This window comes from Coccidioides immitis, assembly GCF_000149335.2.
Source record: "Coccidioides immitis RS genomic scaffold supercont3.1, whole genome shotgun sequence".
Taxonomy (NCBI): domain Eukaryota; kingdom Fungi; phylum Ascomycota; class Eurotiomycetes; order Onygenales; family Onygenaceae; genus Coccidioides; species Coccidioides immitis.
The window spans coordinates 2,883,252-2,908,400 of NW_004504310.1; the positions used below are offsets into that span (position 1 = coordinate 2,883,252).

The window sequence follows — 25,149 nt, forward strand, 5'->3', positions numbered from 1 at the left end:
CTTTTCCTTTTGGGTGCTAGTCCTTGCGCCACTACATAAATTTTCGAATTACTCCGTACCCAACAACTTTTTACCACCCAATAAGTCTTCTACCAGTGCACTTGTCCTTTGAACCAACCTGAACACTTTCTGAAAGCTCCCAAAATGTCCCAGGCAGTAGCATTGGGGGAACCAATTCCGCCAAATACATCTCATGTATGTCAAATACCTATGTAATAGATCTATCATATCATATACTCCCTGTTTTTCAAATTTTCTCAAGATCATCTTATACTATGCTTGTATTTACCTATTGAGTATCTAATCATTACATATGTCGTCTTACATTCTGCGAGGCCGGACATCATAAGGGTCTTGAGTGCAACTTGCATTTGATCTATGCTTTGCTTGCCCCCCTTGATATATAATTGCTATCTAGCACTGCTAACATTTAAACCGTAGGCTGTCAGTGTGTCACTTCCTACTTGGAGCGCAAATGTGGGTTATGAAGAAGGCCAGGATTGGGTCATAAAAGTGATGAGGACCGGTTATCCACGCTTCTTTATGCACAAAAACATCCGGGAGCTGGTATTTCATATCATCCGCCAATTTGGACATCCAGGCGAGTCGGCGATGCCTTTTCCGTCGCTTAAGACTGCATCTCGATGCCACGATTTTATGGTGTCGCGACTCCCTCTTGACACCCACGCAAAAATTCGTGTTGTGAGTTTGATGGTAATGCCACTCTCAGCTTCTGAGACGTCGAGTGACGAACAACTCTCAAGTGTCACTGCGAAGCTTTACTGCATTTTATATCCTAAGATATATAACCACCTCGCCAAACAAGTGTGGCAGCATAGTGGAGATGGAATATCTAGTCGCCGGAGCGAATTCTGCCTGAAGCTGCTTGCAGATGGGTATGTGCTTGAACACAACCATTCATGCAAGGTGCCAATAAACATGCGAAAAGTCAACAAAGGACCTAAAAGGTATCAGCGATGTGATTCGGGGCCCAATGTAGCGAAGGAAACATCATTTCAAGTGCAAGGTTCAGCCAGCTTGGAAACCTCACACTCTGAAGGTTGTGAGTTTGACCAGTTCATTGAAGAGCGTTTTGGACGCAATCTCAGCCCATTGTTGGCCAACAACGCGAAACTGGCAGTGAAAAGAAGAATTGCTGGTTCTCTCACTGCAAATGTTGAGCTCACAGAAGCCCTTAAAAGCTCCTCAACTAATGGACGAATTGCGGGGTTATCGGAACAACATGTTTACTTGTATCCCACCGGGATGAGTTCGATATTTAATTCCCATCAGGCACTATTGATGGCCCGTGGTCAGCTGAAGAGTATTTGTTTTGGATTTCCCTATATTGATACTCTGAAAGTTTTAGAAAAATGGGGCCCTGGAGTTTTATTCTATGGCCATGGATCTTCTGAAGACCTCGACGATCTTGAACAACGCTTAGAATTAGGGGAAAGATACCTAGCGCTGTTTACCGAATTTCCGGGAAACCCATTGTTGAAATCCCCCGATCTCGAACGTATCCAGAATTTAGCTTCCAAATACGATTTCGCTGTCGTCGTGGACGAGTCCGTGGGAAACTTTATTAATGTCAATGTTTTGCCTTATGCGGATATCGTTGTCAGTAGCTTAACGAAAATATTTAGTGGCGACAGTAACGTCATGGGTGGAAGCGCTGTCTATAATCCCCACGGCCGGTATTATCAAGCGCTAAGGGATATTCTTGAAAGGGAATATGAGGATAATTACTGGGCAGAGGACGCTATTTTTTTGGAACGGAACAGCCGCGACTTTGTTTCGCGGATCGAAAGAATTAATGCTTCGGCGGAAGCTCTCACTGCCCGGTTAAAAGCGTCTTCACTGGGTTCGTATCCTCTGGAATTTAGAACACCGGTTCTTCTCACTGATTCGTGCATAGTCAAGGACCTTTATTATCCTAAATACAGTTCGACAATGCCGCTTTATGAAAAATGTCGAAACCCGAACGGTGGCTATGGAGGATTGTTTTCTGTAACATTCAATTCGACGGATGCAGCTATCGCTTTTTTTGATGCCCTTGAGGTGATGAAAGGCCCAAGTTTAGGCACTAATTTTACACTAAGGTCCGTTTGATTCTCTATTGATTTGGGTCCATTGAAGCCTAACCTATTTCAAAAGCTCCCCATACACATTATTGGCGCATTATGGGGAATTGGAGTGGGTAAGTATCGCCCGAACATATTTAGTTCCTTTCCAGCCTAATCGTCCGAAACAGGCAAATTCCTTTGGTGTCGCTTCAGATTTAATCAGAATCAGTGTCGGTTTAGAAGATACCCATATACTTGAATCGACCATTGATCGAGCTCTTGACACCCTAAGGCGTACCCAAGCTGCCGAATTCTGATCTTGCACTCTTATCCCCTTGTGCGTCTATGTGGCATTTTTTCGCGTAAGTATAGTGTTGCCCTTGGACTGAACCGATCTGTCGTTTTGTTGTTTTCACACCTAGGACTGTTGTAGTAGCAGACATGAGACCAGATACTTGTTGGTATAGCATGATGAATCAACTTCACAGTATATGTTCGGCTATCCGCCGAAAGTGAGAAATTGGACTTAATGATGCCTTCAACAGCAAATGCCAAAGCATGGGGATGAAGTATACAAGAAAATGCGCTTGAAATCAAAGTTAAAAAAAAAAAAAAAAAAAAAAAAATCAAAACAGATGTATATACAGCAAGACCTGTTCCACGCCATGTCCCGGTATGAGCAGAATATTTAGAAAAGGAAAAGGCCAAGGAAATAGTAAAATGAAGGAGAGACAGAAGGGAATAGCCAGGCCCAAATGCAAATTAAAATGTGATAAGAGCGTACTGTGATAAATTGATAGACATCCCGCCCTATGGACGAGACCACGGAACTGTATGCAGGTTATTTCTCTGAACCCATCAAGGCAATGCAGATCACCTAAAAGGCCGATCATACAGGCCATCGCCGCTTCCTACAGCACTGGCTGGCTGGCTTTTGAAGGCCCCAAGATCTCCGCTCTCCGTCCTGCGTAGAGCTTGCCTCATGGTTTCGATATTCAAATCCCCTGTATTAAATGTTCCAGCTGTCGGGCTATGCGAGTTGAAGGTAGGGCTGCCAGGCCCGCGACCTTTGCGATAGGGGGAGATTTCTAGCGCCCGAGATTCGGGAGACACGCTGGCTGGAGGCGACGTACCACGGCCATGAGAAGAGGACACTGGAGAATGGAAAGGAGATGGGGACCTATTTCGTGCTCCGAAAGTACTTAGTCCTCCCACATACGTGGAATCTCCTACAGAAATGTGGTCGGCAGTTTCAGCAAGTTCACCATGCACAACGTCGGCAAACGAAACGAAGCTCAGACGCCGGACATCGGTAGGGTCATGAGGAGCGCCATAATTAGACGCCGAATCATCAACGTCTGCCATACGCTGGGAATTCGCTTCATCACACCAGGACGCCGACAGTGCATGGTCAAGATGCCCGCTGACAGCGAGAGACGCAGGCTGATGGAAGTTGTGCGTGATAATTTCAACCGAGTCCGGATCCAATCGGACATCAGTTAAGGCGGCCGAGGAGGCATCGAGAATTGGGGGAATATGATTTTCTGTCATAATATGTGAGGGAATCGCCGGAGAGGTTTGGGAAGGGCCGATATCTTCTTGAACACTACGTTCAAAGATTTGGGACGAGGCTGGTGAATGCGTCCTTGGGGATGAAGGAAATTGCCGACCGGGAGAGGATGGAGCCATAGAGGCATTCTTCGTACCGTGAGGTGACACGGAAGACCTTCCTAGATTGAGAGGGATCAAAGGCGAAGGAGGTCTGACGGATCCGGGCGCGTTGTTTTGATGTAAAGACCTAATTTTGTATGTTTCCGGGACTGACTCATCACTGGTCACTGCGATTTTGCTTTGCATTTCTCCCTTTGCCCCAGTACCTCTGGATGGACCACTATTGCGCAAAAGGGGCCCAGGTCTGACGGTGGAACTTTGAGATGCAGCGGAGGTCCCAGCCATCGATCAGGCGAGTAACCATAAGGGTTGCGGTTTGAATGGGGCTGATTGCTAGATATGCAGGCAAGTATGGAGTACACAAGTGGAAAACTCAGAAAGTGGTGTTGAGGTTGCTAATATGGTATAATAAACTCGAGTTGGTATTAAATGGAGTGAGGTGATCATAAAGGTAATAAAATATTCTTGAAGGTTGACATTACGGAGTACTCCTTACTGAGTAACTATTGAGTTGACCGGTACTACGGAGTTAACAGTTAACCAGTGACGTCTTTTTGGTGCAAGGGAGCTTGCAGCAAAGCTACCCAAAGAGTCCAGAGCCAGTAGATGTAACTACATACTCCATACATTGTAACGAATTTCGCTCTGTCTCAAGCCTGGAGGAGCTGACCTAGGTGCATTTCAAACCACTTGGAGCCAAAAGCAGGATTGGGTATGCTTTAACCGCTAGTTAGATATCTAAGATGCTGAGGCCTCCACTGCAACATTCCAAGTGCCATAATTAAGTACGGGTTATATGGCATGTAACAATGGATGACTACACCATCTGTACTCCGTACAGGAGAAAAATATGTGACTCTTCAGATAGGCCCTTGCATTTGTCGCGGCTTGGACGCAACTGCACTGACAATGGTGTTCAGTGTACGGCGTACTCCGTACCAATCGAAGGTACAAGTTACTTACCAAGCAGGTGGTGTGATAGCCCTAGCGCAAAGGGTGACATAGTACTCCGTACTCTGTTCGGTAGGGTCGGAGTACGGAGTACTATACCCCTAAATGCCCACAGTATCCAGAACTAGCCTAAATTTGTCGTGTAGGGCGCTATAATGATAGAAACGTAGGTACGCTGCGTACTCCGTATTCTGTACTCCATACTCCGTACAGCACACATGCAGGCCGCGCTAGCCCTTGTCCAATCAGAGCAGCGCGCCTCATGGTCCTTTGAGAGAAATTCTCCGTTCAGGTTGAAACATTTCATGCTTCCAGCAAAAGTTTGGTGGCTGTCCATCATCCTCAATATTCATCCAGTTTTTCCCCCATAAATTCTATATTCTTTTTCTAACCAACTACTCCGTACAGAGTACATATTTCATAATTCCTGTCCCTTGGTTTCCTGACTTCAGAACACTCCTGTGCAAAACGAGCACACCATCCCTAGGCACCCTTTCCCCTCCACCATATTTTTTATTTTTTTTTTTATTTTTTTTCAAGGTCATAAGAAAGACGTATTGTGACAGTGCCACTATGCCCGCCCCAGCCCCTTTACCTAAACGTCCAATTCTAAGCCTACCTTTCCTCCTTCCATTCTGTTCCGAATCCACCGTTTTGGCCCAAAGGAATCAATCAACATACCGTCGCTTAAAACAACGCTTACGGGCCAAACCAGAGGCGTCCTTTGGCCAATCTCCGACTCAAAAATATGATCACATCGTCTACAACCCCCCTTCAAGCGCGCCCTCTGTTTACCGCACACCAACCAAGTTCCTCCCGCCCAACGATATCCGACGGAAATTGCGCTCTGATTCCGATTTCGATATTACCAGCACCCCCCACAGTCTTCCCCTTGTGTCCAAACGTTCATCTCCAAAGAAAAATATCTTGACGGCTAAGGAAGTGGATGAAATTCGTCAGCTCCGGCTGAAAGATCCAGTGACATGGAGCCGGGGGAATTTGGCCCGCCGCTTTGGCTGCAACACCCTTTTTGTTGCAATGGTATGTGAAGCGAGCGCGGAGAAGAAGGCGATCCAGAAGCAAGTTCTTGAAGCTGTCAAATCGCGCTGGGGAATCAAGCGAACAATTGCGCGAGAGGACCGTCAGCTGCGGAAAGAGGTTTTAGCAAGAGATCAATGACGTTCTGGCACGACTCCTGGAATTGGAAGATGTATACTGCGAGTCCGGTAGAAAAGAAATGGGCAAATTGCGTTAGACGATATTTTTACAAGTTAGCAAATTCGGGCAACGTGGCGATGGTATTGCCCTAGTCGGAGCAACTTCTTGGAAAGATGTGCCAGCCATTCGGCCCTTCATGTATTACTATCTACGATTTATTGTGTTCCCCTTTTATCCTTCTAAGCGGCCTGGTTAGGGGTTGGATAGCACGGTAGAATTCTATCATTATTGGAAGCCCAAGGGGGTATATCAAGTAAATATGTATGGAATGCGGAGTGCTCCGTACGCTCCTCGGCATTACAACACCTCGTGATAGCGGCTCTGTAACTACTCCCGAAAAACCAAGATACGACAAATTCCATACACGCCTAGGTGCCCACCTTCAATAGACGCGCATGTACTCCGTACTCCAGAGTTGAATACCCAAAAACCGATTCACCTTCAAAGCCTGGGCTTCGTACCTCTGATATGGAGACCGATATTTTGTGTCTTGATAAAATATGAAGCAAGCATGATCCTTGTGATTCACTTGGAGGAATTGCGTCGAATACTACCTTGAGTTTCGTGACCTACGTAATGATAATGAGAAAACAATTGTTCGTTCCCATCTCCACCGTAGGCAGCTGGGATCCTGACTCTTTCGGTCCCTCATCCGTGGTTAAGTTAATCCTTTGCCCTGTCTTTCCGCATCTAGCCATATCGGTCTTCCAATGTCCCCCACCAACCCCTCTTTCGATCGGATCCTGTTGTCGGGCGCATGCTTGCTCAAACAGTGCTTTTCTCCCACCCTCCACGCAAGATATCACATTCACCATCTGCATCCAAAAAAAATATCATTTCGCCATCCAATATTAGCAACTAGCTTTCAGCGAAGATCGTATTACGGCAACATCAGGGACGCAAACATGGCACCCCAGCTTGAGCCATACTTCAAAGAGTCGTGCCCCGTCAAACGTTCCTCGTTTATGACCATGCTGCTGACTGATGAATCAGGGTTGATAACCTCGCAGAGTCTTTTATTGATCGTGAGGACGCCTAGCAAAATCCCGGCAGTGTGGACTTACACTAACATTGGTCAAAGGTTTGCGAAAAGCGGTTGCAATTCCCTCAGTCTCTGCTCAAGATGAGAGAAGAGGAGATGTTGTCAAGGCGAGTCACATGGAGTCGGTCAACGGAAGTTCTATTAAACTGGTCTCTTACATTTTTTGACAGATGGCGCATTTTCTTGTTTCCGAGCTCGAAGCTCTCGGTGCCGAGGTAGAATTGCGTCCCTTAGGAAAAGAGCACGGGAGGGAGCATTTGGAACTCCCACCAGTGGTTCTAGCCCGCTATGGGAATGATACGAGCAAGCGCACGGTTCTTGTCTACGGGCACTATGATGTGCAGCCTGCTGCGAAGGACGATGGATGGGGCACAGATCCCTTCACCCTTACTGTCGACGACAAGGGAAGGATGTATGGGCGTGGAAGCACTGACGATAAAGGCCCTGTGCTGGGCTGGATCAATGCTATCGAAGCACACAAGAAAGCCGGCATTGAATTCCCTGTCAATCTCCTTTGCTGCTTTGAAGGAATGGAGGAATACGGCTCCCTGGGGTTGGAAGCGTTTGTCAAGGCAGAAGGCAACAGGTATTTCAAGGATGCAGATGCTGTGTGCATATCTGATAACTATTGGTTGGGAACCGAGAAACCATGTTTGACTTATGGGCTGCGAGGCTGTAACTACTATTCTTTGTCGGTGTCTGGCCCAGGTCAGGACTTGCACAGTGGAGTTTTCGGTGGAACGGCCCACGAACCTATGGTCGATCTCGTGACACTTCTATCACGCCTTGTTGACCCGGAAGGGAATATTCTTATCCCAGGAATTGCGGACCTTGTCGCGCCTCTATCAGAGAACGAGAAGGCGTTATATGATTCCATCAGTTATTCAATGGATGATTTCCATGAGTCTTTGGGAAGCAAAACCTCGATTTTCTCAACCAAGGAGCAAACCTTGATGCGCCGATGGAGATTCCCTTCGCTCTCTATCCATGGAATTGAGGGCGCATATTATGGACCGGGCGCAAAAACCGTGATTCCCGCTAAGGTTAACGGGAAGTTCTCTATCCGAACAGTGCCTAACATGCAGAGCGAGGATGTGACCAGACTGGTTACAGAGTATATCAATTCTGAATTCGCGAAGTTGAAGAGCAAGAACACTGCTGAAGTGTCGCTCATGCATGACGGAAAATGGTGGGTTGCCAGCCCCAACCATTGGAACTTTGAAGCTGCTAGCAAAGCTGTCGAACAAGTATTCGGAGTGGCACCAGATATGATACGTGAGGGTGGAAGGTATGGATACAATCCAACACTGTCACGATAATACAGGTAGAACTAACGGGTCGCAAGTATCCCCATCACTTTGACCTTTGAAGAGGCCACGGGCAAAAATGTGCTATTACTCCCCATGGGTAGCTCCACGGATGCTCCTCACTCCGCCAACGAAAAGCTCGACCGGCGTAATTATATCGAGGGCACGAAGCTCTTGGGCGCATATCTCCACTACGTTGCTGAAGAGCCCATGACAGCCTAACCATGGACAATAGCCTAAGATCGGGTGGCTTTCCAGAACAGCACCTAAATACACATCATGTATATTTTAGCCAGCTCGAATACTAAGCCTAGCCCCAGTGCGGGCCCAAATTCATTATAACGTTGGGATATCTGCAGCATAATTAGTTTTCAACAGGTTTAATGCTTAAAAAGATTGGTCCAGAAACCCAAGGTTGCTGTTTGTGGATGTGATGCTTGTGATCTTTATTCCTTTAAATGTACTCCGTACTTGGTAATGTTTCCGACCATCCAATGATTTTCACCACCCAATGACTACAGCTTCAAAATCAACCCTCCTTACAGAGCAATATCTCAACAACCAACTAAGATATTCAAATTAGATATTAAATACTAGTAAATAAGATGGAATATTACATATAAATCTTTATAGTAGTGTTGGCACAAAGTCTGGGGAGCAAAGATCAGATGAGGAGAGGTAGAGGAATAAGATAAGATAAGAGCAGATAAGATAAGAACTCTAGCTTGCTTGACACACAACAAAATGTGAGAAAGCAAAGAGTCTTGACAAGGAAAATCAAAAATAAGAGATTGTCCAAGTAAGAGATTTTTCAGATAAAAAGAGTGTGATAACACAACAACTAGAAAGAATATGATAAAGAAAATTGAATAGTTTGTTTAAAGAGCGTTATTGAGTTTATCTCTCAAAATTCAGATGAAAAGATCTTGTGGTTGCTGAGTAATAGTGGTATCTGTTCCAAGGTCCCTTGCCATACTGCATAGCCTAGACATCAGCTTTCGGCCATGGGTTAACGTATTCCACAACCGAGTGGGACAACCAAGCGAGCGGGACACCAAAATACACGTACAAATCTCAACTTTTTGCTCTCTTATATCTTAACAGGTCTATGTCTGATCATTATAAAATGAAGAAGATACTATACAGATATAATAAACTTTGTAAGTTATAAGAATTATTTAAATATAATAATTATTTCTTAAGTTATAGTATTTTATTATCTTTTTACTAGCATATATCAAATTATCTTTACAAATAATAGAGTTAAATAAATAAAATTGATAATACTGTTTATTAAGTGTCTATATACTCTGCATATAAATTCTAAAGTCTATATTCAACAATGTTGTTGAGATATAAGAGAGCAAAAAGTTGAGATTTGTATGTATATTTTGGTGTTTCGCTCGGTGGTGGATTACGTTAACTACTCCGTATGCCGTACGGAGTACTTACCGGAGTACGGAGTAGGTGAGGGTGATCTGAACGGGACGGGGCTAGACCGGATCTGGGCAGGCGGCCGACCCCAGCTGGCGACTCGCCAAATGATTTAAACATTACCGCGCGTGCTTTACGCGTTGGGAGTTGCCCTCACTCGCAAAATTTAATGCGAGATGCTTACCTGAGTAAAGTAACATAGGTCCTGTGTATAGATACTTTAGACCATGGGTCCTATAAAGCGAACCCATAATTTATCCGAGAGCCCGGATGTGCCATCTGGACAGCAACGTGAAAATGTGCGTGCCTCCAATCCCCAAAACAACTTTAAACCTGTTTCATTAACAAGTTTATTGACCACATAGAGAAAGCGAGCACGATTATCTGGTGCTTCGGTATCTGAGGAAGTCCATCCGTTCCTCCTATCCACACCCTCTACTTCGTCACTGGACCATACCGACGATGAACACGAATACAAGCGCGCGACCCAGGCATTGCGGGACAAGTATGAGATGCTCGGAGAGAATCGTCCTGTTGAGAATGGTATTATCGAGCGCGTAGATTGCTACAATTTCATGTGTCATGAGCATCTTTCCATGGAGCTGGGGCCACTGATAAACTTCATTGTTGGTAAGAATGGAAGTGGGAAGAGCGCTGTACTTTCAGCATTGACTATCTGTCTGGGTGGAAAAGCCTCTGCGACTAATCGCGGTCAAAGCTTGAGGAAATTTATCAAAGAGGGCAAGGAGTATGTTCATCCATGATTGTGATGTATCCGATTCGTTTCTAATATTTGATTCAGATCTGCTACGATTGTTGTTCGGATTAAAAATCAAGGCGACAGTGCCTATTTGCCTAATGAATTCGGCCGCTCCATTACTGTCGAAAGACATTTCTCCAAAAGCGGAACAAGTGGATTCCGAATCAAAAACGCTTCTGGTCGGGTAGTGTCAACAAAAAGGAGTGACCTTGATTCGATCACAGATTATTTCGCACTCCAAATCGACAATCCGATGAATGTCTTGACTCAAGATATGGCACGGCAATTTTTAAGTTCTTCTAGCCCCGCAGAGAAGTATAGATTTTTTGTCAAAGGCGTTCAATTAGAACAACTTGACCAGGATTACCATTTGATTGAGGAATCTATCGAGCATCTAAATACCAAGATACTCACTCACTCCGGTGAATTGAAAGATCTAGAAGCTAAAAGAGATAAAGCTAGGGCTCGATTAGCTTTGTCAAACCGCCATGAAGGTATTAGGGCCCGGTTGAGAAACTTACGTGCACAAATGGCATGGGTGCAGGTCGAGGAACAAGAGCGGGTACGCCGTAATCAATTGAAATGTGTGACGCTGCTTAATCAAGCTAACATTATTCAGATACGCGATAGCTTTGATGAGGAAATTATCAAGGCCACCCAGAAAATTACCGTTCTAGAGGGCGAAGTTGAAAGGTCCGACGCCTTATACCAAGATGCCGATAGTGCCTGTGGGATTGCTGTAAATCTAGTCCGAGAAGCCAAATCTGAATTGGATACCTTGCATCATAGCAAAAAAGAAATCCAGTCAAGGTACGATAGCGATGTTCAAGAACGGCATGAACTGCAGGTATGAACTTGCTCACGATTAGCAGCATCCAGCCGTACTTATATAATTGCTCCTCTAGGCGACACAACGTACGATACGCGATCATATAAAGGCGGCAGAAGTCCGAATAGAAGACGTGAAACAACAAATTGCACAAGAAATCCAAAGACTGGAAGATATCAATGGGGGAAGCAAGGCACAGAGACTCAGCGAATTAGAGGAGATGAACGCTGCTGTCGAGGCCGCCCGCAATCGCCATCTCGAACACAAGAAAGACATTTCTCGTTTACAACGTGAGATAGTTCAGGCAGAAAACAAAGTTAAGGATACAGGCGAACCGATTACCAAACAAAGACAGGAGATACATCAAGCTGAACACCACCTCCGTATCTTGATGAAGGACCGCCTGCAGCAGGAGAATGCATTACCTGAGACTATGTCAAAATTAATCAGGGCTATTCAAGGAGAAAATTCGTTTTGTCAAAAACCCATAGGCCCACTGGGGATCCACGTCACACTTCTTAAGCCTCAGTGGTCGTCTGTTCTAGAGAAGTCATTTGGGAACACATTGAGTGGGTTTGTTGTAACAAGCAAGCGCGATATGAATATCCTTTCTGGAATAATGCAACGTGTGGACTGGTAAGTATGAAGTGTCAATATACTCTATCGACTGTTCCCTAGGGCTATTAACTAATGTCAACAGTACTTTTCCTATCTTCATTGGAAATGAAGCTGGTACCATGGACACTTCTGCCCATGAACCAGAAACCAAGTTCGATACTGCATTGAGGATTCTTAAGGTAACCCAAGTTGTATTAGTGCTTGAGAACTTAGACGTACTACTAACTGTGCTTCACTGTCTGTGTAGATTGATAATGATCTAGTCCGTCGACAACTCATCATCAACCACAGCATTGAGCAAATGCTTCTTATCGAGGACTTGCGCGAAGCTTCCAGTGTGATGTTCACGAATGCGCCCCCGAAAAATGTGAGACGCTGCTACTGTATTGATGCAAGAGATAGGAGACGAGGCATCCATTTGGGATTTAGCCGGACTGGGGACCCCACCCAGTCTCCTCTTGGCGCATACACGGGAAGAGCCCGAATGAAAACAGATATTGAGATTCAAATCAGGTAAATGACGCTGGATGATGGGTGTGATTGGACATATGCTCATCGATAATTCCTAGAATGCAACATGATGTGATAAATACGTTAAAAGATGCCTTGCGTGAGCTAGAAAGCGAGCACAGAAATGCCCTAAACAATCTCCAGAAATGCAAGCAGGCCCTTGTGAGGCACGAACGCCGAGAACGAGACCTACACCTTGAAGTACAAAAGGCAGAGGATTTCATCGAGCAGTTAAAAGAGGCTATAGAAAGGGATAGCGTGGAAGATGGTCGACTTGACTGGTTGAAAGTCGCCCTAACCGAGTCCGAAGACGACAAACGTGTGGCTGAGGCTTCGTATGAAGATGGTATCAATGCACTCGACGCTATGATGGAGAAGCTGAAGTCAATCAAACGGGAACTTGCCGCTAAAGATGCGGAAATTGTAGCTATCGATCGGAAAGTCCGCATCCTCGAGAGCGAAGAAAGTAGGGCTTCTGCTAGGCGGAGAAAGGCTCTTGACGAGAAAAATGCTGCAATTAGCCAAGTCGAAGCCGCGATAAGGGATAAAATTGAAATAGAGCGCAATCGACAAGAGACAGTTGCTCGAGTCATAGATTTCAGCGAGAAGGCAAGCATGGTTGCTCCCCGTGTCAACATCGATGATGGAGAAACTCCACGGAGTCTGGATAAGAAGTTGGAAAAGCTAACACAAAGTCTACAACAATATGAGAAGGAGTACGTAAAATGACCCTTTTCACATGTGAGTATGCTAACCAATCATAGAATGGGAGCATCTCGAGAAGAAATTGCGACTGCAGCCGCCGAAGCTGACGCAAAATGCGAGCGCTCTAAAGAGCAGATAACAGATTTCAAACAACTTTCCGAGGTACTATCAACCTTTTAACGTTAAGCGCAAGTTGTGCCGTTAACACATATCAGATGTTATTTGATACCCTTCGAAATCGACGGGAGAGATGGGACAAATTCAGATCACATATCTCTGCAAGAGCTAAATTGCAGTTTACATACCTGCTAAGTGAGAGGAGCTTCCGTGGAAAGCTCCTTACGAATCATAAGGAAAAACTTCTCGATCTTCAGGTATAGTTTTGGCCTTGACCCTGGATATAATGTAGAGAAACTAACTATTTAGGTGGAACCTGATTCCACTAAAAAAACCTCTGGAAGGGGGACAAAGACCCTTTCGGGGGGGGAAAAATCATTTTCCCAGATCTGCCTCTTACTGGCACTATGGGAAGCAATGGGCTCTCCAATTCGTTGCTTAGATGAGTTGTATGTCCGCGCCATGTCTTGTGACTAAAGGCCTAAGTGGTTCTGATCTTTTCTTAGCGACGTGTATATGGATTCGGTAAACCGCAAAATCACGATCGAATTGCTAGTACGTTGTTACTTGGATTCCTTCCCTGTCGAGTCTCTTTTACATCAATGCTGATGTTCTTCCAACAGATGAATGCAGCTAGGCGGTCCGTTGGGCGCCAATTCATTTTAATTACCCCAGGTTCAAGGGCAGAAATCAGAGTTGCTCCGGACGTGCGGGTTATTGAGTATGTGTATCTAAGCAGTAATAGCGGCGAGCGGCCCCATGCTAACGAATCCGGCAGGCTTGCTGAGCCTGAGCGAGGTCAAAGCACCATTTCCTTTGGAAGATAGTGGTAGTAAAGGTAACTTCCTTCGATAACGGAAAGTGAACGGTCGAATCCTAATTTCCCAAAGCACCATCAAGTACCTCTCATGAATAATGAAACCCTCGACGAGCATGTAGCTATTCTTGAACATCACCATCTTTCCGTCCTAGTCCCTCTTGGACGACCTACTCTTCCCTTAGGGTTCTTTCTAATCCAGAACGGCGAAGTTAAGCACAGTTTTCAGGCAGGATATGACAAGGAAATATGTCCACGCATACGTATTTTGGGAGCTCCCGCAGAAATTTCAACGTAATATAATGACCATTTGGGTTCTTGCCTCAGCAAGATCCTCGGCTTGCAAGTATGATAGCACAAGTATTATTACTTAGTTACCCAGTTACATGGCCACGGGACCTTAAACAGCCATATCACCAAATCACTTGCAGAAAATCACCAATTTGCCTTCTTCATTGTCTTCAGTTTCTTTAATATAGGCTCTTCATCCAGAGTACCGAATACTCCATACTATGTATGATTTATTTAAACAGAACCATATACTATTAGATACGAAGAAGATATACGGAGTACAGTGAAATTGTTATAATCAAGATACAGAGTCTAGAGTACTTTATATGTATGCTTGAAATAATCTTGAGATTATTTAAAATTATTTAGTTAACTTGTTTACCCTAGAGTAGATGGTTATTTGACATTTCTCAATCTACCATCCCTCTGTCTCTCATACTTCATACACTCCCTGATGACTTATAAGCAGCAACATTTGTAGCCAGTAAAAATATATAGAATGTGTAGAATTGTGACAGAGCTTCTTAACCAGTTTTGCTTTTATTCAATAGTAGTTAATATTTGCCTGCAGAATGATTGAGATGACGCTGTGTCAGAAATTGGTCCTGTATTTTGTGTAAGAAAAAGTTCATATGGAAATATGGCCATTTGGTGCTGTGTTTACAGAGTACATAGCTGATGCAACTAAAAGGAAAAAAGAAAAGAAAAAAAAATAAATAAATAAAAAAATAAAAAATTGAAAGAAACGGAAATAGGCTTGACAGAGTTCGATATTGTGCATGGAGCACTCCGGATGGGACAGAGTACTCCGTACAGTGGGAAATTAGCTTGCTGATTAATAAGCAGGCATAATGTACGGAGTACTCTGTCCACTGTACAGTCGATTTCGTTAGTAACCAATTGTCTTTTTGTGATTTTCCTTCCAGTCTGGCTCTCCACCCTCAAATTCGAACATTTCCTGATCAAGATCTTCCACATCCTCTCAGAACAACAAGCAGCATCTTTGGCTATCGTATTCTATCATAATTTAGTTGACCTCTCTTTTCTTTTTGCTGAAGGCCTCGCCCCAAGCTTGCGAACCGACCGTTTTACCGAAGCTGAAATCAGATCATTACTTCTCGCGAGAAACCATCCCCCCGTGAATTGTCGGTTCTCCCAACTTACTACAGCTTCCATTATCCTACGCCCTTCTGGCATTGCCTCCACGACTAAGTTGAGCCGATCGATCCCCAGCACCCAAACGACTCTACTCTCCGTTTCGCTTCATACCAAAACACCAAATCATCATCCTTACTGCCCATTTCAGAGACACAACAATCCCTGTTTTCTCTCTTTGTTTCTTCACGATGGCAGAAGCATTGGCTTCGCAGCTGAACAAGGCCAAGTTAGGGTCCGTTTTCTCCATTTGTGTTTCTAGTGATGAAGAATTATTGATGCGAATGAATGTAGGGACAATGGCGCAGAAACCAAGTGGAAGGAACAGCTTAAACTTCCCCCAAAAGATACAAGGACACAAACAGAGGTGACTATGATTATATTGTGGTATGAAGCCAATCACTGTCCAGTGCTGACTCCTCGCAGGATGTCACAGCCACAAAGGGTTTGGAGTTTGAGGATTTTTATATCAAACGAGAATTGATGATGGGAATATTTGAGGCTGGCTTTGAGAAACCGTCTCCTATCCAAGAAGAAACCATACCCGTTGCACTTACCGGTCGTGATATACTCGCTCGGGCAAAAAACGGAACTGGGAAAACAGCGGCCTTTGTCATACCAACTTTAGAACGCACCAATCCCAAAATCTCGAAGACGCAGGCCCTCATTCTCGTACCTACAAGAGAGTTAGCGCTTCAAACGTCACAAGTGTGCAAAACCTTAGGCAAGCATCTCGGTATCAATGTGATGGTAACCACTGGGGGTACTGGCCTACAAGACGATATTATTCGATTGAGTGATACTGTCCATATCATAGTTGGTACACCCGGAAGAATTCTCGACCTCGCAAGCAAGGGTGTGGCAGATTTGTCTGAATGCACTACATTTGTAATGGATGAGGCCGATAAGCTTCTGTCACCGGAATTTACACCTGTTATTGAACAACTACTGTCATTCCATCCCAAGGACCGCCAAGTTATGCTTTTCAGTGCTACCTTTCCAATGATTGTGAAATCTTTCAAGGTAGACCCTTCACTCCGATAAACTTGAAGGAAATGCTAAATATTATCTAGGACAAGCATATGCGAAATCCGTACGAGATCAATCTCATGGATGAACTCACATTACGCGGTATCACACAATATTATGCTTTTGTTGAAGAAAGGCAGAAGGTCCATTGTCTAAACACTCTATTTTCCAAATTGCAAATCAATCAGTCCATTATTTTTTGCAATTCAACAAACCGAGTGGAGTTGCTTGCAAAGAAAATCACCGAGCTTGGGTACTCCTGCTTTTATTCTCATGCGAGAATGCTTCAACAAAATCGAAACCGTGTTTTCCATGACTTTCGGAACGGTGTTTGCCGTAATCTTGTCTGTTCGGACTTACTCACTCGAGGAATTGATATCCAAGCCGTTAACGTCGTCATAAACTTTGATTTTCCGAAAAACGCTGAAACGTATCTTCATCGAATTGGCCGTTCCGGTCGATTTGGCCATCTAGGCTTAGCAATCAATCTTATCAATTGGGATGATCGGTACAACTTATACAAAATTGAACAGGAGCTTGGAACCGAGATTCAACCGATACCGCCATCAATTGATAAAAAACTTTACGTCTATGATACCCCCGAAACAATCCCACGCCCTATAGCAAATGCGTCTACAGAACGTAACCCACCTGCACAACTTGCTCAGAGTTCTGACAATCAAAACCATCGCCAAGCTCACCATATAAGTGGGGGGCACGGGCAACAAACAGCAAATCGAGGGCATTCACTCCGGGGATCCTACAGGGGTGGTCGTGCTCAGGGTCACCGCGGTGGACATCCAGAGAACAATCGTACGAACCCAATGTCTTCTCGCTCGAATATGCCAACTTCTACTACTGCATCCTAAGTTACCGCGATTTGGATGCTTTTCGGCGGATCGAGTCCGACGCAATCGGTTCGTAAAATAGATTCACGCCACACTTATCTCTCCCCTCTATAGTTCGACTCGTTTACGCTTGAATTCTCGCATTTCCTTTTTCCGTTTGTTCGTTCCAGCATTCTCAGAGATCCACCATGCCTGGGATCCCGCTTCCTCATCTTCAGTGGACTACCTTTTCCGCTGTTGCTTATATCACTTCACCGGGTTTGGTTCCTCGATCGCCTTGCTCCTATTTCAACGGTCGATTTACGAATATGTATCATACTGCCCATGTCAGCACTCGGTTTTAACAGCTCCATGCATCGAATTCTTATAAATAGGCGCTGGGGCTAGGGCTATATGATTTGAATTCGGTTTTGTCACATTTGTTTGTGACCTCTCTTTGGTGACCGGCTGCAATCCGCATTTTCAGCGCAATGGTGAATGTCGGCGTTTTAGTCAATCTATTTTTGCGGGGCATATTTTCTCATTCCAATGGGCTACAGCCTGCCACTGATGGGATTTTAGCACTAGATGTGCTTGTTTACCACGCACTCAGGCCAGATTTTAGTTTGGTGTTATGCTGAGGAGCAAGAACCTGTTCAACGCAACATGCCTCTATATTTCAGCTGACATTGATACTCATCCAAGTATGTTTCTGGGTTCCTGCTGGCAACTGATGTCCTCGATGACGATATTATTTTTGTGCCATGAATCCCCTTATCAAGAATATCAAAATTCTACCCAATATCCAAATCGCACCATTTTGATGCGAAGCAGGCCGCACCGGCAATTCTCTCCACCTCATGTTCGGGTTCTCTTTGTCCGCCTCATCATGAGGGCCAAGCAGTCAATCATCAAATTTTAGCTCCACAAAACACTGAACTCTCACTGAAAAACGAGATTTAAAAAAATTAAAAAAAATAAAAAATAAATTAATAAGTAAAATTTTTTTTTTTTTTTTTTTTTTTGGGTGGGGGTTGTTCTTGGGGATTGCCTGCGGGTTTCAACCCGCCGTTTAGATAGTAGTATCTAGTCAAGACTCATGAAATGGAAAGACATACCCTCCCAATCCTCTCTCCGATTTGGTCAATAATTTGTGAAAATTCGAATCTTTAATCACTCGGTGCTGCGGAGAATTGTTCCCCGTTGCCTGCGCCAAATCAAGCACTTTCGGTTCTCCTCCTGCGCCGTAGTTAGGTAATGTACTGTACCTAAGTTGGATGGTTTATTGTGGAGGCCTTTTTGGTGTTGCCAATGGCGCTGGAAGCTATTTAATACTTGATGCTTGGAATTCACCGTTATTTCGCGAATTTACACCACAAGAACTGGTTTCATAATCCACAGCCTCGCATCATGCCTGACAGCGCAGATCGTGAACAGAAGCCGAAGGTTCGCTCTAGCATTCCAAGTTTTGCCAGGCCACTACTAACTCCACACCGCGAAGCCCAGCAGTCTGCGATCAATAATTGCTGGATCCACGGCGGGAGCTGTTGAAATCTGTACATACCCTTGAAGTTTTCTTTTATCATTCTCTTTTGCGGATTTTGAAAGGGTTGCTGACCATCCTGCCTCAGCAATCACATATCCTGCGGAATGTAGGTTTTCCATGGAAGCCTGAATCGCGACGGAGACCCGACCACCTAACGTTTCGATTGCAGTCGCAAAAACAAGAACCCAATTAAACCGCCGATTACCGGATGGAAAGAAGCTACCTTGGCCGCCTTTTGGCAAGGCATGGTATGCAGGATGTACGACACTAATTGTGGGAAATTCATTGAAGGCGGGAATCCGTAGGTCTATCCATTGAGCATTGACGCTGGAGCTTAAAAAGCAACCAACTAATCTTTTATTGATTACAGGTTTCGTGGCATTTGACACATTTAAATCTTTGCTTCAAGATAGAGATGGCAAGATATCAGGTCCTCGAACGGTTCTTGCCGGCTTTGGTGCCGGCTTCACCGAGTCCCTCTTGGCAGTTACCCCCTTTGAGAGTATTAAGACACAATTGTTTGTGCTCCTTACTTTTTACCCTATGCCCTTCCTTTACCTGGTTGCGATCCGCTGGTTTGGATCCAGGGAATTTACCCCGTAGTTCTGACAACATGCAGAATAGATGACAGGAAAGCCTCTAAGCCCCGAATGCGGGGATTTCTTCATGGGACGACGGTGATCTTCCGTGAGCGAGGCATTCGCGGGTTTTTCCAAGGATTTGTTCCCACAACAGCGCGACAAGCCGCAAATTCGGCCACCAGGTTTGGAAGTTATACGACTCTTCGCCAATTTGCTCAGGGATACGTTGCACCGGGGGAGAAACTTGGCACCCTAAGTACCTTTTTCATTGGAGGCATGGCCGGGCTGATAACGGTGTATGTCCAAGTATTGTTTTGCAAATCGTCAAGAGCTAACACGTATTTCAAGCTATGTCACACAACCACTCGACACTGTTAAAACAAGGCAAGTACAGATCGAACTCACCTATCACATCTCTCTGTTTTGATACTTGTGCTTCACCTTTTTTACGGTCGAGCTAATGCCGAGTAGAATGCAATCAATCGAAGCAAGGAAGAATTATAAAAATAGTTTTGTATGCGCCGCGAAGATCTTCAAAGATGAAGGCATCTTCACTTTCTGGTCTGGCGCTGTACCGCGACTTGCAAGACTGATTTTAAGTGGCGGAATCGTGTTCACCATGTAAGTCTGCCATTAGCAAGAGTCCTATCCCTATAAAACTCGCAAGGCTAATCTCAGACTTAGGTACGAGAAAACAATGGAAAGTTTGGACGCGCTTGATCCAGAGAGAAAGTATATCTAAACACTGGTTTTATAAATAGACTATCAATCTGTTCAAGATATCCTTGTAAAGTATGCGCGACATGGAAGGAGTTGGCGGTTTACCTCTGATCATAGTCTTTGGCTTATCTGGCCGTCCTAGTCCTGGATTTTCAGAGATCTTCTCTTTATATCAAACTAGTCCATAAAATAGTACCCCGTATGGAGTACGTTGATCTATTATGCTCTAGCGCGTATCTTTCTTGTTCGGTCCTTTCTTGGATATCTCGTTTGGTTGCTTCGACCATTCCTCCCCACACAAAACTCCAACCTCCTGATCGACAAGCCAATTGCTCACACTTTCCATAATATTATCAAGTCCTTCACCACCATCAAGCACACTACCGAGATTATGGATCGTCACGCCGCTGCGGTGGTCCGTACAGCGATTTTGTCCAAAATTGTACGTGCGAACTTTATCTCCTCTGCCCATTCTAGCAACCCCTCCCATTATCCCCCTTCGTAATTCCACAAGTTCCTGTTCCCGCGCTTCACGTCTCATCTGAGCGATTTTAGAGCGAAGCAATCGCCAGGCTTTTCTGCGGTTTTCATGTTGAGAACGTGAATCCTGCACCGCGACAACGGTGCTAGTTGGGACGTGAGTAAGTCGTATAGCAGATTCTGTTTTGTTTACGTGCTGGCCTCCGGCTCCACTTGCCCGCATCTTTTCCGACTGCACATCCTGCGGGTTGATATAATAATCCGAATTTGGGTCGTCAAAATTAAGAGCACTATCATTCTGCTCGGAGAAGCTAGGTAGGATCATAACGCTGACAGCGCTAGTATGAACACGGCCCTTCGCTTCAGTAGCTGGAATTCGCTGGACACGATGGACTCCGGCCTCGGTACGGAGGATATTATAGCTCCCGGGGGCCTCGATTTCCATTACCGCTTCAGAAAGGCGGTCCTCAGATCCGCTACCTCCAGCGCCGTCTTCCACATCTTTTTTAAGAATGGCTGTTCGGAGGCCATGGCGTGAACAAAATGCTAAATACATACGTAAGAGCTCCGAAGCGAAAAGGCCAGCCTCGTCTCCACCTGCGCCGGGTCGGATTTCAACCAAACACGGGAGTTCGGCGAATGGGTGCCGAGGGATCAGGCTCTCTTTTAATTTCCCTGACAAAGCGAAAAGACTGGATACGGTGGTCTGAAGGTCGTCCGATGCCAGTTCTCGAAGTTCCGGATCGCTAGACGGGTCGTCAAGTAAATGATTCAACTCTGCTATAGACTGGTGGTAGTGAGAAATGGCACTTTGCTGTCGAAAGCAACTTCGTAAACATACTTCATGCGCCTTATCCCATTCCTTGAGAGCTTGCACCGTTGCCGTTAACTCCCCCACTCTTTTGGCCGTTTCTTTTTCAAATGAGCCAGCAAGGCGTTCCGAAAGAGTCGCATGCTCCCTGGCAAGATTTCGAGCATGATTTAGGAGGGCAGGACTTAGCAGTCTCTCGGGAGCAACTACGCCAATTAATTTTCACTTTTAACAGCATAGCCTTCATGATAGGGCAAATACGTACCTGAGCTGTAAAACCGGGTCCATTTTCTGAATTGCCTTGCCTCACCAAGTCGCATATATCGGGACAGACATCTCGAGCATACCCACGGGGTACCGAACATATTCCGTCAATTGTATCGTGACATTCCTCATCCTCCTCTTGGTCTACTCTGGTAAATTCGGAAATTCGAGGACTCTCCTATTTAGCGGCTTGATTGATTTGATTGATTGATTATGTCATCCACCATCCCAGTGTTCGCGCACCCTAACCCCTTTTGGGCTTAGCGCACACGTGACCTCACATAATCACTCTCAGTCTGACTCTTTTCTGCTGCCAAGCTCCATCTCACTGTAAGAGATGAGATCTTGCTAGTCTCTTTTGTAGCAGTACAACCAAGATTAGTTTTCCATGCTCTAACAGGTTATAAGCTTCTTTATCATGCAATAGTTCTTCTTACCTTCTAAACAGAGTAGTAAAGTAATTGCAAAGTGAAGAGAAATTCAATTTTATCTTTTCTGGTGATTGATTCACTTGAATAAGTCATTTATAGATCTATCTTATATGATCTCTATTTTCTTCACTTAGAGAATTAAGCATAAATTTGGCCTTTCTCACTCTCTCTCTTTTTCTCTTTTTTTAATTATTAAGAAAAGCAAAAAACTGATCAAATAAGTTGCTGAATCTCTAGATTTCTTCAAAGAGAATCTGTTCCTCTAGCTATAATATTGTCTTCAGATTCAGAGAGCCTGATTATTAGTATATTCAAGCCAATAACTGAATATCTGAGCAATATAAACAAGCAGTCAAAGATAATTACATTAAATCTTTAATATAGCTACTTGAAGAAGTGTTTCACAAGAGAGCAAATCAGAAGCTCTAATTTCTAGATTTTACAATATTAAGATCATGTTAGTTCTTCACTGCTATTTCTTAGATGCTGAGGTTGCTGCTGTTTAGCAGATTATGAAAAGCACAAGTAATGATAATCTCTTGAATTCTTCTTCTTCTTTTTATAATTATCAAAAGTCTTTAAATTCAGTCTGTGAATATATTTTCTTAAATATATTATAATAAGCAAATCTTCTTTTACAGAAGAGATATTTTCTAACATCAGACAGGTGAAGTATAGAATAACTGTTCAGTCTATAGTGGAAGATACTATATAAAGAGAGACAGAAATTCTGTAAAGATTCTTTTAAAAGAAAAATATCAATATTGCTAAGTTTATTTCTACTTTGAAGTTTACAAGCTATATATATTTTAAATATTTTGAATATTTATATATTTCAAATTTATCTCTTGATTATATAAAGCTTTTTCTTTCAAAATATAAAGTATAAGCTCTTTTGTACAAGATATCTTCCAAATCTTTTACTACTATAAAAGACTTTTTCTATCTCTCTCAATCTGTTGATAAGCTTGACTTTAATAATTAAATTCATTAATTTACTTACTGGTAATATCAGCTAATCTTTGCAAATTTATAGTAATATATTAATTCTGAATCTGATAAAGTTCTCTTGACAAATCTAAATTTAAGAAAAGATAAAGATAAAGCCAATCATTATTTCTGATATCTCTTTAAATTTTTTACATTTTGTTATGAATATAGATCTAGACTAACTAAAAATCAGATAATGTTGAATGTTCAGAGGTATTCATATAATCTCAACTCTGAATATATAAGAAACACATAATTTGCACAGATTGTGAGAATCTCAGTATTCAGTCTTCTAGTTAGAGAATCTTTATATTCTATACATGACTTTTTTTCATCAGTTGCAGGCATTGAATCTACTTGGCTTTTTTATACTTCAAATTCTGGAAAAATCTACATAATCTATATTCAGGTTCTTCTAACATTCTTGTGGTTCTCTATTGTTTATATTGTACTGTATAGTATGTTTCTTTCCTTAGTTACACTTTATCAGAGTCTACAAACTCTGATAGATTCTGATATCTTCTGATATCAGTCTGTAATCATGTATATGTAGATAGCTCAGTTCTTTTTGATTGAAAGAACTCAAACAATTCTATTCTCAGATCATATCTGATAGCATATCAAAAAAATTATCTCTCTGTTGGACATGTATCTTCATGATACATCTCCAACAGAGTGGTCAAGATCTTGTTCTTTGATTTGAAAATTAATATGCAATCAACTGTGATTAGGCTGGTATTTGAGACTAGAATATTATGAGCCTAGCTGAAGTTGCTAGCTAAGACTCTATATACACAAACATACTGCTTAGGGAGAAAGAGAAAGAATGGTAGGTGAGTGTATGTACAATATATTTGCAACATTGGTGTGTGGTGCTAAGCCAAAAGAGGAATAGCATAGAGGTCTTCTACATGGTATGCTATTAAGAGTTTACCTCAAGAAGAGTAGAGGTCCAACTTTCTACAATACTCTCTCTTCTGCTGTTCAGGCATTGTTCTGTTGTTGATGTTTACAGATGCTAGAGATCTTATCTTGATACTTATAGTGTTCTTATTTGTCAAGAGCTACTGTCTTCTTTATAAGTGTGGTATCATTTTATGTTGGGTGTGCATATTCTTTCTATTTGACAAGATATTCAAGATGTTAATAGTTTCTCTACTTCTTGAGAATATCTTCTATTTCATACTTCTTCTCTTTCTCAGTAGTGATCTCTAGTGGCTGCCAATCTGACTGTTGCTGGCTAGGGAAAAGGTCTGTGGCAGCTGGACAGAGAAGCTGCACATGAAAGACATTGTGAATCTCCAGTAGCATATTCAGATGGTAGCTATGTGAGCTAACCATTCCAATAATTGTGAACTTGATATTTTTTGCATCTAACTTCTTGCTTATATGATCTGTCTTGATGTTGCACAGGTCTAGACAGACTTTGTCTTCTATCTTGAAGTTTCATAATGTAAGAATTTGCCCGCGAACCTCTTACACAGACAAACAACACCCACAAGGGTTCAGGGCCTCAGCTCACAAGCTGTTGAAAGTACATGTGTCCTTGTGAAGCACTAAGTCATATGCTCACAAGCACACATAAAAGGCCACCACTGCACAAATTTCTTGTTGGAAGCCAGTGGCAATCTTGTCTACAAGTTGTATATAGCTACTAATACCAGATCTTTTACCTTGTGTACTTTTTTCTACATACAATTTCTTCTATAGATTCATTATTACACCAATCCACACATATAATTTTCACATTTTGCCACTCTTCTTTGGTAATGCCTGACAATAATATTAATATAAAGAAGTCAATTCTCTGAAGCTTGCAAATCTGAGATACTAGCAGAAAATCTACCTGAAGAACAAACTCAAGTTCATGAGAAGATAACAAATCTTGAAACCATCTCAGCTCTCTTAACTGTAGATGAAACCAAAACTAGTATTATAATCTTAGAGAGGAAGTCTACCTTAACATCAAGAGATGAAAT

At 43.4% G+C, this 25,149-nt stretch overlaps 9 protein-coding genes across 9 annotated transcripts; 6 read left to right on the plus strand and 3 right to left on the minus strand.

The window, feature by feature from the left end:
• Positions 1 to 66: 66 nt before the first annotated feature.
• On the plus strand, positions 67 to 2,383 carry CIMG_02107 (cystathionine gamma-synthase; the record flags this gene model as incomplete). Its single annotated transcript, XM_001248335.2, has 5 exons — positions 67 to 195; positions 442 to 1,864; positions 1,919 to 2,102; positions 2,158 to 2,200; positions 2,255 to 2,383. Exons 1-5 carry the CDS (start codon positions 145 to 147, stop codon positions 2,381 to 2,383), a joined length of 1,830 nt encoding a protein of 609 aa, XP_001248336.1. The 5' UTR covers positions 67 to 144.
• Positions 2,384 to 2,939: 556 nt separating this feature from the next.
• Positions 2,940 to 4,022, minus strand: CIMG_02106 (uncharacterized protein; the record flags this gene model as incomplete). The annotated part of the gene is made up of 1 exon (XM_001248334.1): positions 2,940 to 4,022. The coding sequence occupies one exon, from the start codon at positions 4,020 to 4,022 to the stop codon at positions 2,940 to 2,942; it is 1,083 nt and encodes a 360-aa protein (XP_001248335.1).
• A 999-nt stretch (positions 4,023 to 5,021) lies between these two features.
• Positions 5,022 to 6,277, plus strand: CIMG_02105 (mitochondrial 54S ribosomal protein YmL20). The gene has a single exon (XM_001248333.2). The coding sequence runs from the start codon at positions 5,262 to 5,264 to the stop codon at positions 5,865 to 5,867; it is 606 nt and encodes a 201-aa protein (XP_001248334.1). The 5' UTR covers positions 5,022 to 5,261; the 3' UTR covers positions 5,868 to 6,277.
• A 259-nt stretch (positions 6,278 to 6,536) lies between these two features.
• Positions 6,537 to 8,683, plus strand: CIMG_02104 (glutamate carboxypeptidase). Its single transcript, XM_001248332.2, has 5 exons — positions 6,537 to 6,843; positions 6,900 to 6,931; positions 6,988 to 7,055; positions 7,119 to 8,236; positions 8,294 to 8,683. The coding sequence occupies exons 1-5, from the start codon at positions 6,617 to 6,619 to the stop codon at positions 8,475 to 8,477; spliced, it is 1,629 nt and encodes a 542-aa protein (XP_001248333.2). The 5' UTR covers positions 6,537 to 6,616; the 3' UTR covers positions 8,478 to 8,683.
• Positions 8,684 to 9,903: 1,220 nt separating this feature from the next.
• On the plus strand, positions 9,904 to 14,055 carry CIMG_02103 (DNA repair protein Rad18; the record flags this gene model as incomplete). The annotated part of the gene is made up of 14 exons (XM_001248331.2): positions 9,904 to 9,988; positions 10,055 to 10,437; positions 10,492 to 11,011; positions 11,069 to 11,296; positions 11,355 to 11,914; positions 11,979 to 12,075; positions 12,144 to 12,409; positions 12,466 to 13,122; positions 13,171 to 13,273; positions 13,327 to 13,485; positions 13,538 to 13,677; positions 13,735 to 13,783; positions 13,852 to 13,949; positions 14,007 to 14,055. Exons 1-14 carry the CDS (start codon positions 9,917 to 9,919, stop codon positions 14,053 to 14,055), a joined length of 3,381 nt encoding a protein of 1,126 aa, XP_001248332.1. The 5' UTR covers positions 9,904 to 9,916.
• A 1,227-nt stretch (positions 14,056 to 15,282) lies between these two features.
• Positions 15,283 to 18,194, plus strand: CIMG_02102 (ATP-dependent RNA helicase DHH1). Its single transcript, XM_001248330.2, has 4 exons — positions 15,283 to 15,726; positions 15,786 to 15,858; positions 15,918 to 16,514; positions 16,565 to 18,194. The coding sequence occupies exons 1-4, from the start codon at positions 15,683 to 15,685 to the stop codon at positions 17,387 to 17,389; spliced, it is 1,539 nt and encodes a 512-aa protein (XP_001248331.1). The 5' UTR covers positions 15,283 to 15,682; the 3' UTR covers positions 17,390 to 18,194.
• A 456-nt stretch (positions 18,195 to 18,650) lies between these two features.
• On the plus strand, positions 18,651 to 21,485 carry CIMG_02101 (mitochondrial tricarboxylate transporter). The gene is made up of 9 exons (XM_001248329.2): positions 18,651 to 18,793; positions 18,849 to 18,903; positions 18,979 to 18,999; positions 19,063 to 19,194; positions 19,264 to 19,411; positions 19,513 to 19,770; positions 19,823 to 19,858; positions 19,946 to 20,095; positions 20,159 to 21,485. The coding sequence occupies exons 1-9, from the start codon at positions 18,686 to 18,688 to the stop codon at positions 20,214 to 20,216; spliced, it is 966 nt and encodes a 321-aa protein (XP_001248330.2). The 5' UTR covers positions 18,651 to 18,685; the 3' UTR covers positions 20,217 to 21,485.
• Positions 20,208 to 21,893, minus strand: CIMG_02100 (peptide chain release factor 1). Its single transcript, XM_001248328.2, has 3 exons — positions 21,751 to 21,893; positions 21,516 to 21,691; positions 20,208 to 21,461 (listed from the first exon to the last, which is right to left on the minus strand). The coding sequence occupies exons 1-3, from the start codon at positions 21,848 to 21,850 to the stop codon at positions 20,421 to 20,423; spliced, it is 1,317 nt and encodes a 438-aa protein (XP_001248329.1). The 5' UTR covers positions 21,851 to 21,893; the 3' UTR covers positions 20,208 to 20,420.
• Positions 21,894 to 24,325: 2,432 nt separating this feature from the next.
• On the minus strand, positions 24,326 to 25,039 carry CIMG_02099 (uncharacterized protein; the record flags this gene model as incomplete). The annotated part of the gene is made up of 3 exons (XM_001248327.2): positions 24,326 to 24,494; positions 24,744 to 24,804; positions 25,030 to 25,039. The coding sequence occupies 3 exons, from the start codon at positions 25,037 to 25,039 to the stop codon at positions 24,326 to 24,328; spliced, it is 240 nt and encodes a 79-aa protein (XP_001248328.2).
• Between the last annotated feature and the right edge of the window lie 110 nt (positions 25,040 to 25,149).